This window comes from Phacochoerus africanus, chromosome 4 (assembly GCF_016906955.1).
Source record: "Phacochoerus africanus isolate WHEZ1 chromosome 4, ROS_Pafr_v1, whole genome shotgun sequence".
Lineage (NCBI taxonomy): Eukaryota > Metazoa > Chordata > Mammalia > Artiodactyla > Suidae > Phacochoerus > Phacochoerus africanus.
In genome coordinates this window covers 85103294-85120056 of record NC_062547.1, presented here as the reverse complement: position 1 = coordinate 85120056, position 16763 = coordinate 85103294, and the positions used below count along the sequence as shown (strand labels likewise).

The 16763-nt window shown below is 41.1% G+C and overlaps 1 protein-coding gene across 2 annotated transcripts in view; it reads right to left on the bottom strand.

Annotated features, from left to right (window-relative positions):
* SV2C (synaptic vesicle glycoprotein 2C) overlaps nt 1–16763 on the bottom strand; it is a 238883-nt gene that overhangs the window by 177509 nt on the left and 44611 nt on the right. The window contains exon 2 of one of the 2 annotated variants that reach the window (XM_047778136.1): nt 4988–5663. In XM_047778136.1, coding sequence (XP_047634092.1) covers nt 4988–5564 — 577 coding nt within the window. In that variant the 5' untranslated portion in view covers nt 5565–5663. Of the gene's footprint in view, nt 1–4987; nt 5664–16763 lie in introns of those variants that run through there. The other variant, XM_047778137.1, reaches the window with a different exon arrangement.

Genomic DNA, 16763 nt, shown 5'->3' with positions numbered 1-16763 from the left:
ATATAATAGTGTATATATGTTAATCCCAAACTTCGATTTATCCCTCCCCTCAGGGTTTTTCCTAGGACCCAACCTGCACCCTCCACCCCCACCAACAACTCTTAAACAGGAACTATGATGTGATCAGAGAGGGCTAACGCGAACCGTAAGGCACAGCACTGCGTGGGGAGGATGCTTTCTGTCTGTGCTACCCAGTCATGGGGGCAGGGAATCTGAAGGACATACTGTCATTTCCCTTAATACACAGACGCCTCCCTTTAAAAGACTTCCTAGCCTTGGAGTCCCCGTCGTGGCACAGTGGAAATGAATCTGACTAGGAACCATGAGGTTGCAGGTTCAATCCCTGGCCTCACTCGATGGATTAAGGATCTGGCATTGCTGTGGCTGTGGTGTAGGCCAGCAGCTGTAGCTCCAATTGGACCCCTCACCTGGGAACCTCCATATGCTGTGGTTGTGGCCCTAAAAAGCACACACACACACACACAAAAACTTCCTAGCCTTGCACACAGTGTTTGAAGAACCATCAGCAGCTGCCTGACCCAACCTTTATTATAAGACCCTGCAGCACCTAAGAGTCACACACACTTTCCTTCTTCCAAAAACTTAATAGACCTTCTCTTTCCTGGATGCTGCTTCTCAGTCTCCTTAGTAACATCTTCCTCACCACCAGTCCCATAAAAAATATTTAGCAGGAAGCTGCCCTCTTCCTGTTTAAGGTCGTTGGCAGTTTCATCTTAAATGAGCCGACTCTAAAAACGCTTGCTCAGCATTTCAGCCCAAAGAGCCAGTAGCTCACTGACTGCTCCTCTTCGGACACTCCCAAAGATCTCAAAGTAGTGAGTCTAAAACTAAACCTTTCTTCTTTCGCCTTTGTGTTGAAATCTGTGCTCTGCATTACCTAACTTGATGAGTTGGCTTCCTTTCAGTAACTGCCCTCTGCCTCCCTCTTCCAAACTCCCGATGATCAAATCCAGCTCTTTAATCCATCCCTTCCTCCCACTTGCCTTTGTCAGGTCCACAACCCCTTACGTGGTCTCCTAGCCTGAAGTCTCTTTATCTAAACTTCTCTTCTGGTTATTGATCTTTTCTCTGGTAGTGTACAGACATCTGTCATTTCTCCATATAGACTACAATTCCTAGGATAGATAGACCTTGCTTTGTTTTTGTTTTTTGTCCTACTATCCCCTGTGTGATATTGCACTTTGCACACAATAAATGCTCAATATATAGACTTTTGTAATAGAAAATGTATTATCTTAAAGTGATGGTACTTATTTCCCCAAAGAACAGCTCGTTAGATAATTGGTTAAATATTTACTCTAACCTTTTCCTGTCTAATTAACAATGTTATATATGCACACAGACCATACAGAGACACATGCACACAAGATGTGTCCTTATCTACAATCTTCCAGCAAACACAAGGAAAGGCGCTATCTCCCGAATAACTAAAACACAAATTGGTTAATATTTTTCATTCTTAGTCTTCCTTGAGGGAAATGACACAAGGCTTAGTGGCAAATGAGAAATTTTGCACATCTCTCTCTTCCAAAGGCCACAAAACATGGGTCATGCATCTTTCTGTCTTGCATTTTGATCCCATCGCTGTGACTTAGTGTGGTAATTATATTACAAAGCTATTATTTGATGAAATGAAAATGGCAAAACAATTTACATGCTTGTCGGAAAAAAGACTCAGTTAGGATGCAATTATAAGTGAGATTACAATGGCAAAATAATTGAAATGCGCGACTGGAAGCCACAGTTATGAAACCATTAAAATGCTGCTGGGCAGGGGGTGGGGGGGGTGACGACGGGATTGCAACATGAGTGAAGCCACACACTCCTGGGGACACATTTTAATTCACTAACGCAGGCGACATTTATGGAGAAATGAAAATGCCTGTGCTCCAATTGTTCCACAGCATTATCTACACTTGTGAAAGCCACCTGGGGGTGTGTAACATCATCAGGGTTTATGGGACTGATTGATAAGAGCAGAGCGTGTGACACTGCACTTCCACTCAGCACCGAGAAGAGAAAGGCACAAGGGCAGGCTCAGCCTAGATGTTTCTGAAATCCCTCCAAAACAAAAGCCAGGATCATAACACAAAAAGATGGTTATTCTAAGTTTAAGCCTGTAAATATTAAATATTTGTGTAGATGTGTTTCTAAGGATCTATCTTCTTCAAACCTTCTGCTGATAGATTCCATTAGCAAAATCTTGATAAATATTTTGATGCCCAGGCTTAGAGTGAGGAGACTTACTCACCAAAGGAAAAAACAAAATACAATGCTCCACAGGAAACAGGCAGGCAGCAATGATCAATTTGACAAATAATTAAGGACCCTACTCTGAACCACATCCTGCATGTTGATGGTGGAACACACAAATGGGGCTACTAGCAATCAGGAGTATGGGATTAACAGATATAGACTACTATATATAAAAGAGATAACCAACAAGGGCCTGCTGTAGAGCACAGGGAACTATACTCAATATCTTGTAGTCACCTACAATGGAAAAGAATCTGAAAAAGAATATATATATATATATATGTATATATATATATATATAAAATATATATGCATATATAAAACTGAATCACTTTGCTGTATACCTGAAACTAACACAATATTGTCAATCAATAATACTTCAGTAACAATTTTAAAAAGAAAAATTTAAAGATGAATATTTAAAAATAAAAAAAGAAATGCTAGGAGTGAGTCATATAAAAGAAACAAGGGTTAAAGGAATAAGACGTAAAACCTCTTCTCATGCATGATTCGCTCTCTTGTGTTGTCACATGGCAGGTTAGTAGATGGTATTTCATTTTTTTTTTACACAGAAAAATTTTTCAACATCAGTGATTATAACATTACTTAATAGCATTACTTACCAAACCACACAAAAATATGTATGTCTTTGTTTTTCAAACTTTATTTTTAAAAAGGCCCTTGAGGAGTTTCCATCAAGATGCAGCAGAAACAAATCTGACAAGGAACCATGAGGTTGCAGGTTCGATCCCTGGTCTCGCTCAGTGGATTAATTCACAGACACAGCTCAGATCCTGCATTGCTGTGGCCAACTAGACCCCTTGCCTGGGAACCTCCATATGCCACAGGTGTGGCCCTAAACAGCAAAAAATAATAAATAAATAAATAGGCCCTTGAAAGTAGAGGTATCAATGATTCTTGCTCTCTTGCATAGACTTGGAAACACATAAATATTTAATATGCACATAAACATATTATGTTCCTCTCTGATGGGGGCTGAGCAAAAGGGGTTTGAAAGGCCTCATGACCAAATGTACCAAGTGTCTGCAGGGACTTTACACTTGGGGGATAGTCGGCTGTGCGCGTTTCTTGACCTTCTTATTTTCCCTTCCACAGGGAAACAAGTGGGAGTATTAACCATGGCTTTGGAAAAATATGAACCTCACATGCATGGTAACTTTGAAACCGAAATCAAACCTGCTCTGTGTAGAATCTAAAATACGGCACAAATGGTCCTATCTATAAAACAGAAACAGATCATGGACATGGAGAGCAGACTTGTGGTTGCCAAGCGGGAGCAGGGAGAAGGTGGGATGGATGGGGAGTTTGGGGTGAGTAGATGCAAACTATTACCTTTGGAATGGATAAGCAATGAGATCCTGCTGTTGAGCACTGGGAACTATATCTAGTCACTTACGATGGAGCATGATGAGAAAAAAGAATGTATACATGTATGTGCGACTGGGTCACCTTGCTGTACAGCAGAAAATTGACAGAACACTGTAAACCAGCTATAATGGAAAAAAATAAAAATCATGATTTAAAGAAATATGGCACAAATGATCCTACCTACAGAACAGAAACAGATAATGGACACGGAGAGCAGACTTATGGTTGCCAAGGGGAAGGGAGGAGAAAGTGGGATGGATGGGGAGTTTGCGGTGAGTAGAAACAAATTATTGCATTTAGAATGGATAAGTAACCAGGTCGTACTGCACAGCACAGGGAACTGGGTCCAGCTTCGTGTGTGTGTGTGTGTGTGGTGTGTGTGTGTGTGGCTGGGTGACTGTGCTGCACAGAAAAAACTGAAAGAACACTGTGAATCAACAACACTTCAATAAAAAAATTCAAATCTGCTCTCTAGATATTTTATAGAGCAGTTATATTATCCTAACATATATAATTTAAATATTAATATGATTTGAAATAGATTTTCAAGTCCTAGGAGGAAAGGAACTTTTTCCGGTATGGATATAAAGGCATATAGCCTTTTAAAAAGTCATCTAGAGAAAATTCTACAAATAAGGGTAATTGAAAAAAAACCAACAAGCAAACATACACAGAGATTATAGGAAAAAAATGGTAGGTATTTAAACCATAGTATTATATATAAAACTTGGAATTTGAAAGCACATTTGTCAGTTTTGGAGAATTAGTCTCTGTATTTAGAGAAGCGTCAAGCAAGTTTCATATAAAGATTTTATTAACTTCCAAGGGCATATCCTTGGAAGTTAACAAAGGATAAACTAATGCAACATTTATAATAAGTTAAAAATATACTGCTCTACTGTGAAAAGCATAAAGATAAAAGGGGGGGGGGAATTCCCTGGCAGTCTAGTGGTTAGGATTTGGCACTTTTACCACTGTACCCTGGGTTCAGTCCCTGGGCTGGGAACTGAGATCTCACATCGAGCCACTGCATGCCATGGCCAAAAAAAAGTAAAGGAAAAAAAACAGAAAAAGAAATGAGGATGATGGATAGATAGATGACTAGGTGTTAAAGAAAATAACAGTAAATATTAACTAGAGAATCCGGGTGGTGGATATATATGGACATCCCTGTACCATTACTCTTCAGATTCCTTTGCATGTTTAAAATGTTTAAGTGTTGGAAGAAATGCAGGGTTCCCTAAGAAAAGTAGTTATTCTCTGTTAACCCCACTCAGCAAGTAAAGCAGTTTCAGAACGTGTCTCTCTGACACACACTCACCTAGCCATCCGGACCCTGAATCTGGGATGCACAGGTCTGTCTCAGCGCTGGGCAACACAAAGCCCACGACAAACACCTCCACGCCATCTGCCATCAGGGCCATGCCCAGGACAAAGAAAAGAGCCCACTGAAAGCGGCCGTGACCACACTCTTGGATTATCAGCTCGTACTGCTGGGCGAGTTCTTCCTCGTCAGCTTTCCTCTCTGACTCCAGCTCCCGGCGGTCCTTGTACTCGCTGCCCTTGGGTGGCCCCACTGACACGATGCTGTCTTTCCCCTGGTTCGTGTTGGGGATGCCCTGATACTCCCCTTCATAGATTTCATCATCTTCATCATGGCCCTCAGTAGCTTCACTGGAGCCTTCATCATCATTGGCCTCCCCGTTGTAGGTTTCTCCCGGGGGGTAGTCGTCATCCTCTTCCTCGTCTTGGAACCGACTGTAGGACCTCTGCGTGTATTCATCCTGGGCGCGGTCCACCGCTTGATTCACCTTCTTAACTGTCTGTTTCTTCACCTCTCTGGCAATGTCCTTGGCACCCTTCATCAGGGAAGTCCTATCCTTATAAGAGTCTTCCATCCTAGCTCAACCGATGGCCAACTAGAAGATGGGAGTTTTTCAGACTCTGGTCAGTGGTTCAGTCCTGATAGCATCTTCCACTTTGGGTTCAAAATGGAACTGCAAAAGAAGAAAAACCACAGAAGATAGTTATTACTTTTTTTCTAAGTCTTTTCCACTGTCTATTTCTTGCTCTCTTTTCAGCGGCCCCACAGATTAAGACACAGAATCAGCTTTTCCTTGCTTTGGAGAACACTGCTGGTTCTCTGCTTAAGTGAGATCAGCACGTGCAGTCTTTAGGGTTTTTTGCTGTTATTATTACTGTTTTGTTTTTAAGGACCTCTGTTTCTTGGGTGACCTTACATAGAATGCACAAGCATTCTCCTGAAAATACAGTGGAATATCTTGCACTTTTACATGTACCTCCAACATATTTCAGAAGTGCTAGAAAGACAGACCGTGGTTGAGAAAAAAATAATACTGCTCACAGATACATAACACTCAGCAAATGCAAACTGAGAATAATAAAAGAACCTTGTCTGACTTCATTTCCTCACAAAAATAGCAAGCAAGCTATCAAATCATATATAGGCATACCTCATTTTACTGGGCTTTGCTTTACTGGGCTTTGCAGATACTGCATTTCTGGCAAATTGAAGATGTGTGACAACCCTGGGTCAGGCAAGTCTATCAGCACCATTTTTGCAGCATTTGCTCATTTTGTTTCTATGACACACTTTGGAAATCCCTGTACTATTTCCAACTTTTTCATTATTATTATATTTCTTATGTGATCTATCATCTTTGATGTTAATACTATGATTTGCTAAAGGCTCAGATGATAGCGGGGAATTTTTTTTAAGCAATAAAGTACTCTTTAATTAAAGTATTATACATTATTTTTTTAAATAAAATGCTATTGTACACTTAACCAATTATAGTATAGTATAAACATAACTTTTATATGCACCGGGAAACCAAAAAATGTGTGTGATTTTATTGCAATATTCACTTTACTGCAGTGGTCTGGAACAAAACCTGCAATACCTCTGAGTTATACCAGTAAATACTTATAAAATGCATTTGCCCTCTATCTTCAGTGTTATCGTCTTCCAATAAATGATAACAGAAATTCATATGACACTCAAAGCTGACAATGAATATTTTGCCTTAGTATGGCAGTTACAGCTCTAAGAAACTGTCAGCTTTCATCAAATGATTTTGATACTTTTGATAATCACTGAGTTAGAACATGTAGCTTGTCAAGTGGGGATGTGCCCTTTCAGAAACCACTCCCAAGTCAGCAGGGACAGGTAAGCCACAAGTGTGTCACTTTACACTCACTCTGTAAGAAACCCAAGCTTAGCTCCTAGCTTCATCTCTAGACACCGCTCTCCCACTGGCCCACCCACATACTCCCTCCCACCATGTACACGTATAGTTAGATGTTCTCTTGGTTACTGGAGTCAACAGCCTCGCATAACCCATCACTTGGTTTCTTTTCTCACGGACAGTCCCTTATGCCTTGGCTCATTACCTCCAGACTGATGTCTTTCACTTGTCCACTGAGCTGTCCCCACTGGTGGCCCAACTGAGCCAATGTCAGTACCACCTTGTACAAAGATGATATGAAGGTGAAAATGTCATCCTCCCCCAGCATTAATTCCCCAAGCCCTGCGATGGGCAACATTCCAAACACTGGTTTATGTAATGGTCATTTCTACTTTGTTCTTTTGCATCCAGAGTAAAATACTTGGTAAGTGGCTATTACAAACATGCATTACAACAGCAAAAAACAAACAACCCAAAGGAAAAGTGGGCAGAAGACCTAAATAGACATTTCTCCAAAGAAGATATAAAGATGGCCAAAAAACACACGAAAAATGCTCAACACTGCTAATTATTAGAGAAATGCAAATCAAAACTACAATGAGGTACCACCTCACACAGGTCAGAATGGCCATCATTAACAAGTCTACAAATAAATGCTGGAGAGGATGTGGAGAAGAATGTACATTTATACAGCCACAATGGAAAACAGTATGGAGATACCTCAGAAAACTAAATATAGAACCACCAAAAAAAAAAAAAAGGAACTACTGAATGACACATCAGTCCCACTGATATGTCACATGTCTGAACAAAACTTTCATTGAAAAAGATACATGCACCCGTATGTTCATCATTGCAGAAACACTTTTTACAATAGCCAAGACATGGAAATAACCTAAATGCCCATCGACAGATGAATGGATTTGATACATACACACAATGGAATACTACTCGCCTATAAGAAACAAAAAAATAATGCCATTTGCAGCAACATAGATGGGACTGAAGACTCTCATACTAAGTGAAATAAGTCAGAAGGAGAAAGACAAATATCATATGAAATCACATATCTGGAATCTAATATATGACACAAATGAACATATCTACAGAAAAGAAACAAACTCATAGACATGGAGAACAGATTTGTGGTTGCCGAGGGGAAGGGAGTGGGATGGACTAGGAGTTTGGGGTTAGTAGATGCAAACTATAGCATTTGGAGTGGATAAGCAATGAGATCCTGCTGTATAGCACAGGGAACTATGCCTAATTGCTTGTGATAGAACATGATGGAGGATAATGTGAGAAAAAGAATGTACATTTATGTGTAACTGGGTCACTTCATTGTACAGCAGAAATTGACAGAACATTGCAAATCAACTGTAATAACAATTTTTGAAAAAATGCATTAACCAGCTCACCCAGACATGACAAGTCAGCCCAGCAATAAAGTCAAAAAGATGTTTGTTTATAAATGGACTGGGCATCATGACCACTGAATACCTATACATGACCAGGAGGCAAAACAGAAGTATGGCTCTGCTTAGGCCTGTGTTTCAAAAGATGACAAAATGAAAATAAACCCAAACTAAATTGAGATTTGGGGACTAATACATACACACTACTATATAAAACATGGATAACCCATAGCACAGGGAACACTACTCAATATTGTATAATAACCTATAAGAGAAAAGAATCTGAAAAAACCGCAGATATATATATATATGTATAGCTGATCACTTTGCTGTACACCTGAAGCTAACCCAATAAGTATAGTAAACTAACTATACTTCAATTAAAAAAAACATATGATCACAAGGCTTTTTGCCAAATGTCTTAATGAAGGATATTCCTATTTGTTCTCCCTTTTCTTTCTTTTGGGAGAGCTGAGAGACAGGGAAGGGAGAGATGGCAGGATCCATCAGGAGAGTAATATGGGAAGCAGTAAAAACAGTCTGAGGCGGGCTCAGAAACTTAAAAAGGCGGGAAAAGAGAGAAGAGAAGGGAGACTGATGATAAATGATGCTGGCAATAGAGCCATATGATATCACTTATAAGTGGAATCTAGTGTACAGCACAAATGAACCTTTCCACAGAAAAGAAGATCATGGACTTGGAGAATAGATTTGTTGTTTCCCTGGGGGAGGGGGAGGGAGTGGGAGGGATCAGGAGCTTGGGGTTAATGGATGCAAACTATTGCTCTTGGAATGGATTTACAATGAGAGCCTGCTGTGTAGCACTGAGAGCTATGTCTAGATACTTACATCGCAACACGACAATGGGAGGTAAAATTGTGTATACATGCATGTGTAACTTGGTCCCCATGCTGTACAGTAGAAAAATAAATAAATAAATAAATAAAAATGAAAAGCAGGAGTTCCCGTCATGGCTCAGTGGAAAAGAATCTGACTAGCATCCATGAGGATGCAGGTTCCATACCTAGCCTCGCTCAGTGAGTTAAGGATCCAGCACTGCCATGGCTGTGGTGAAGGCCGGCAGCTACAGCTCCGATTTGACCCCTAGCCTGGGAGCCTCCATATGCCATAGATGCGGCCCTAAAAAGACACACACACACACACACACACACACACACACACACACACACAAAAGGCAAAAGTAAAACATTTCACACAATAAAGCCAAATGCTTTATTTATTCATGGTAACATCCATGAATTGACATCACATCAGACACGGCATACCAGCTGCTTCCTGAGCACAAGAGCATCTTAAACACCATTAAAGGAAAAGACTGGGGAGCATGAAAACAAAGCCTGGGCCCCTGTTACATGTCACTTGTGAATAACATGCCTAGTAGTAATGGAAAGCTTCTGCAGTTGCTTTCTCTACAAAAGTGACTGCATTCGGCTTTCCCGCTTTTGTTCCCAGCCAAGAATATTCTCATCACATGCTTTAAGAGGCTCTCGCCCCCAAAAAGGTCTTTGTATGGGAGCCACCTCTATGACAGAAAAGGTCAGGCACAGTGTCCTGAAGTCACAGTTATGAGTAGCAAGTGGGTAACTGTAATTTCCTATGGAATCGAATCACATGAGTCATGAAAAAAATTTTTACAATTAAAAATTGGTTCTGGTTTTGAAAAAAAAAAATGCTTCTTATAAAAGTCATTTTGACTCTGAAGCCAAACAAAGCCCATGTGTATGTAACTTTTCCTTTGGACTCCAGGTTCCTCAGGCCCAAATCGAGGCTCTAGTTGATTTTTGGATCCTCAATGGAATTGATGGGATCTTGTAGTTTGTAGTCTCACTAAAGCAAAGAAGATTTTTCAGTGCTTTTGCATGATGAAGGGCAGGAATGAATACTTATCCAAAAATTCTGTTCAAATCCAGATGTTTGCAGATGTTGCCAGTGGGGGAAATTCAGCGAAGGGGAGGTTTAAGGATCTTTGTGTTATTTCTTAAACTGCATGTGAATTTGCAATGACCTCCAAAGAAAATAAAATAAGAAACCAGAAAATAAGTTTGTACCATCTACACTATGCAATCTTAGAAAATGTGCAAGATGTTTGGCTAGTGGGCAGATTATTCAGGGGGCAGAGTTGTATTCAATGGCTATTCCTCTTTCTGGTAAATGGAAAATGGAAAAGCTGGGCTCATTCCAAACATCACCAGGAAGATGGTAGGCTGGGATCTGTGCTGGGCTGGGGTGGGGGTAGGGGGTTGGGGGCAGGTCTGCATTAAAGCAGCAGCTCCCAGATGTGGCCTGCACACCAGGGATATCCATCAGCAGCTGCTTATCACATTAGCAATATGTGCAAACAATAGACCTTTGTTTTGGGGTGAATCAGCCAGTTACACCATGTATATATACCAGCACCGTTTTAATGAAAAACAGTTGATTTTGTGCTTACTTTATGCCAAGCTATGTGCTAAGGACTTTATACACATTCCTGTATTCTTTTATTTAATCCTTACTCAATCCTATAAAATAGATACTATAGGGTCCATTTTAAGGCTTACCGAGATTACTTAAGTAGCCCAAAGTCATAAAGCTTGTCAGAGGCGATGCTGGAGGTCAAGTTCAGTGGTCTGACCCCAAAGACTTGCCCCTTCTCCCCTCTGCCTCACAGAGTGTGCTCCCTGAGGTCTTAATAAATGCAGTGGCCTTCTTCCTTCCATTTCTGGTAATCTGCCTTTCCTATACCAAAATGGTTTTAGAGCCTCTTTGCTAAATTGTCAGAAAGATTCTGAAACATGAATTACTCCTGCCCTTTGTTGGCGGATCACCATTACCCTCCTACCCCACCCCCACCCCTAGCCCATGGGGTGAGCATGGAACAGAGGCACTTCTGGATCAAAAGGCAAAGCAGTTCCAGTAACCCAAAGGTGGTCCTCTGAAGAGATACAAGTGCTAGTTGATGGAAGTAAAGACCCACAGTATCTGGTCAGAGCAGTAGCAGCATCTCCTACAATTAGCATTTAATACATACTTGTTTAGATGCCCTGCTAATCACGTTAAGTGGCAGGACCCACAGCTGATTAAAAACTATATTTATAGGAGCAGCTGTTACAACTGAATAACATTTACAGTAAAGCTTATTTTATAGTTAATGATATGCACAATCACTGTGTGTGACATTATTTTGCACAAATAACAAGCCATACACATCAGTGAGTTATTTTGGCAAAACAGAGGTTTTTGTTTTTCCCCTTTGGTGGCTCATGCCAAACAGCATGTATCCACTAACACTATATCCTATTGCAAAATCACCCTACACATTTCCCCATCATGCACAACCCCCACCTCTGTACACAGATGTTCTCCAAGTTCCCCATACTGTGCTCAAACCTCCAGTCCCTCTTTCTGCTTTATCCTTCATCACCACCATCATCCAAAGATTAGGAAAGCTCCTCCTCCTTGAAACTTTCTAGAATTTTCTGGATGCTGGAAACATCTCTCATTTTTTTTTTTAATTTTATAGCTACACCTTTAGTATATGGAAGTTTCTGGGTCAGGGATCAAATCTGAGCTGCAGCTGCAATCTACACCACAGCTGTGGCAATGTGGGATCCTTTTAACCCACTGGGCCAGGCCAGAGATCAAACCTGTGCTGCCACAGAGACAATGCTAGCTCCCTCACCTACTACTCCACAGCAGGGACTCCGAAGCCCCTCATTTTAATAACTGTATTTAGGCATCTTTAAAGCCACTATGCAGACTAATGACAGAGACAATAACAGCTCACCTATTATCATGTCGACCATGTGCTAAGTACTTCAAAGGTATTATCTCATAAGAGTAAGGTTCACAACAGTCATACACTGCAGGAACTCTTAACTCCCCCCCACCCAACACCCCCCTCCCCACATCTTATAGGTGGGAAACTAAAACCTGCCCAAGAACTCAAACCCAGACAATTCTACTCCAGAGTCCCATCATTCACCTGATCCATCTACCAGCTCTTAGTGGAAATGGGAGCCTGTGATGGGAAGAGAGATCTGAGGCCACAGAGCTGCAGGAGAAGAGAGCCCCCACCTCCCACGCCTGGACCTAGGGAGCCTCTCAAGTCTGTGGGGATCTCTAGTGTTGGGCCTGGGGAGCGGGGCACGCTATGTAACGGTCCTCCTCTCCTCTAAAATTCAGGTCTAATAGGGAGAGTCAACACAGCAGGCAAATAGCAGTCTCCTGCAACTGAAGGAGAACCGGGCCCACACTTCCCCCTGAGGCCACACTGTCTTCCCAGTGAGTCCAGGCGTGAGGGAACATGCGGCACTCCTTCTGGGGGCAGAGCATTCAGGGAGCTGTCCAAATCCACTGATCTGCAGACGGAACAGCTCCTACAGGGCTGAGGCCGGCAGGCCAAAGTCTTTCCCCCACTTCACTGCCAGAGAAATCACCCCCCTTTCCTGGAGAGGAGGGAGGGTACGTGTGCAGGTGGAGGAGAGAGGAGCTGTAAACATCTGTCCCACATCTGCCTCTCCTGGGGAGCAGAGGAAATTCCTGTACCCAAGTGGAAACCAGAGAAGTGGGGAATAATGTTTCACTTTAGCTGGATGCTGTGTCATTTTGGTCAAGATTCTAACCGAGCCCACCAGCCACCGCAAGGAGAGCTGTATCACTTTCCATCTCTTACTGATATAACCCAAGACCAAGCATATGTGATAACATTATAGCAATGTCACAAAACAGGGTTTCATTAAAATAAAAAGACAAGAATATCTAAGATCTGCATTAGGTCCGGAAATACTGAGGAATACTATAATCCATACTCCAAATTAATATACTTTATGATTAATGTCAGAAAGGCAACATTTAATATGAACAACCACCCATATTCCAAGTATGGCTGATTATAAGCAAGTAGATAATTTTTTTTTTTTTTTTGCTGCACCCACAGGACATACAAAAGTTCCTGGGCTAGGGATCGAACCCCAGCCACAGCTGTGACCTACACCACAGCTGCGGCAATGCTGGATCCTTAATCCACTTAACCCACTAGGCCAGGCTGGGGATCAGGCCTACAATGCTGCAGAGGCTATGCTGGATCCTTAACCTGAAGCACCACATCAGGAACTCCTCATATACTTCTTTATCAAACCTGTTTCATATATATCTGAAAGTGGCGTTTTTTTTTTTTTAAAGCTTAAAGTCAATTTTATTGAGGCATAATTTATACTGAGGCATTAATTCATGAGTATTAAAAGAATTTGGCCCAATATATTTGGTGCTGTACACCATCTAGATTATGAGTATGTTTATTCTGGCAAGAAATGTTTGGTGAAAGGCTTATTCAGCACAGGTTTGAAACCTCTGGCCTTTATATTAACTGTCCACAAAAAAGATCAGCACACGGAGCTCTGGACTTCGGTGGTCTGGAACCAGGCTCTGGAGACAGCACAAAGATCAGATATGGGAGTTCCCACTGTGCCTCAGCAGTAACGAACCCAACTAGTGTCCATGAGGATGTGGGCTCAATCCCTGGCCTCGCTCAGTGGGTTAAGGGATCCGGCGTTGCCGTGGGCTGTGGTGTAGGTCACAGACACAGCTTGGATCTGGCGTTGCTGTGGCTGTGGTGTAACTGGAAGCTGCAGCTCCTATTCAAACCCTAGCCAGGGAACTTCCGTATGCCTCGGGTGCAGCCCTAAAAACACCAAAAAAAGAAAAAAGAAAAAGAAAAAAAAAAGAAAAAGGAAGGAAGGAAGGAAGGAAGGAAGGAAGGAAGAGAAAGAAAGAAAGAAAGAAAGAAAGAAAGAAAGAAAGAAAGAAAGAAAGAAAGAAAGAAGAAAGAAAGAAAAGAAAAGAAAAGAAAAGAAAAGAAAAGAAAAGAAAAGAAAAGAAAAGAAAAGAAAAGAAAAGGAAAGAAAGGAAGGAAGGAAGGAAGAAAGAAAGGAAGAAAGAAAGAAAGGCAGGAAAAGGAAAGATCAGAAGGTGAACATGGCCTTGTAGGAGCTCCCAAGCTGTGGCTGGGATTCATCTCTAGCCCAGGTAAAAACATCCACATTGCTACTTTGTATAGTGTAACCTTGTGAAATAGTAATGATGTTTGAAGGTGATCAGTATTAAAATGCAGAACCCCATATCCCCAGTGAGACAGCATTCTGAAGAGAAGATTTTGGGAAGAGGAGAACACGTTTTGAGATGAAGGAACAGATAGTGACCCATCATCCCAGCCTAAAACTCTGACAGTAGACTGTGGCCACCGAAGGATGCCTCTTGCCTTCTGAACCTGTGAATTATGTGTAAATACGTGTAAATTCCCACTCTTCAAGGGGCAGTTCAAAGGCTATCTCTTTCATGAAGTAATTTCCCTTCATTGTCACTTAACCTAGCCCATCTTCCCAGTTAAGCACAGTTGGTTTCCTCCAGATAGTTAGTGTTCCCTGATAGTTACTCATGAGTGCCACGGTCTGCCTTACTGGAGTGTCAGTTCCCTGAAAACAGGAACTTAGTAAAATAAAACACCATAAAGTTATTAAATGAGGACGTGAGCACCATAAAGGGGGAAACTCTCTGACTGCCCCTTTTCTTCATGAGGGTGTCGTCTGCTTCAGCCTTTCCCCAAAGTGCACTCTGCACCATGTGGTCCTCTTAGGTGCTCTGAGAGGAAAAAGTTCTACTTCCAAATAAACTGGGAAGCTTTGGTCTCATACTTCATATCTCCTTCCCTAGGGGAGCCACAATGCAAAGCTTCTTGTAAAGAACCTTGTTTACATACGTTACCCAACCATTTCCCAAAGTTTTCTAATAACAGAATGTCCTGCCCTCAACAGGACACCGATAAGCAGTCTTCATTATACACCATAGGAAATATTGTGTTATGGTAAATACTGAGATCCTTTACAATTTTAATGTCTCTCTTATGAAATACTACAAGACTCAGCAATTAGAATTAATTGAGGGAAACGGGATGAAAAGCAGAAAGCCCACATTAAAATAACATTTCTAAAATGAAATACAGTAATTCTTTCAAGTCTATCAAAATCTAAAATTAAATTTTCAAGAAGTATCCTTAGAATTTTTAAACAGACTCGCTATAAAAATAAAGAGTATTTTTGCATATTTTTAAAGTAATAAGTCAACCAAAGAGCCTGGAAATTTTAAGTATGTCAGCATTCTTTTTATGAAATTTTGGTGCAATAAATCTGCTCTATGAGGAACAGCTCTCCTAAACCAAGATAAAATGCCCTCAACAGTTGTCTAAATCTCTACAAATTCCACATGAATGAAATCTAAAGCCCTTATCCAAACCACAAACCTGCTTATATATACAAGCTGTTCTGAAGGTCCTAGACCTCTTATTAGAAAGAATATTCTCATGCGAGTCAAGGTGAGCAATATCCTCTTGAGGAAGTATTTGGGTTCAATTCAGTACAGCAATATTCTTTCTGATTACAAAACTAAAATATGCTTAGGAAATAATCAGATAATTCAGAAAATCACAAAGAATAAAGCCATACATATTTCTACCACTCAGAGATTCCCACTTTCAATCTTTAGGCTATGCAGAAGCTTGAGTTTATGATAAATGTAAATCTTACTTTACATTTGGATTTGAAGTCCTTCTCAGATTACACTATTACCTCTAACTTTTCAGGTGTGAATTTTCCTTTGCTGGGTTAGTAGACTATCTCAAATAGGATAGGACTTTATTACATATTTAGTAATTCTTGGCTGTGAGCCTATTTTATATAGCAGTGGTTCTCAAAGTATGCTTTGCAGAGCCCCAGGAAACTCCCCAAGACCATTCAAGCAAACTGAGGTCAAAATGATTTTCATAACAACAGAAAGATGTTTAACTTTTTCACTCTCCCTTTTTCATGAGTGCAATGTGGCATTTTTCAGAGGCAACATGATGTGTGGTGACATCACTGCTCTGATGGTTAATGGAATGTGTACTTGCAGTTTCTTCTGTTTTAAAAAGTTTCTCAGTTTTAGTTTCTTAATATGGTAAATATCAATAGAGACAACCTATAGAAATTAAAGCTCTTTTGTCCTTAATAATTTTTAAGAGTGAAAAAAAGGGTCCTGAGGCCAGATCAAAAGTTAAGAACTATGGTTCTATAGGAATCTTCCCCTGCATGGACTTGGAGTTGTGGAGGCTTCCTTTTAGAGTTTGTTTTTTTCCTATAGGGTTTTGAGCTTGCCTCTGCTAGAGTCCCATAGGGTTCCCTAAGGTCTGAACTAGCTTTTCTATCAGGAGCTCAGTGCTGAATGCCTCTATTTGAGGAGATGTGGAAAGGGTTTCCATCTCAAGTGGGTGACACTCTTCCAGCCCTAGGTGAGCAGTTGTGCACTGCCGTTTCTTTGTGGGGAAGGGTGTGTTGCTGGCTCCTGGCTTGCCTGCTGACCACATCCTGATCAGAACTTAGAAGGCACTGTGCCAGCTCCCCCCACTGCTATGTCTCCCCTTTTAATTCTTGGCACCTGAGCA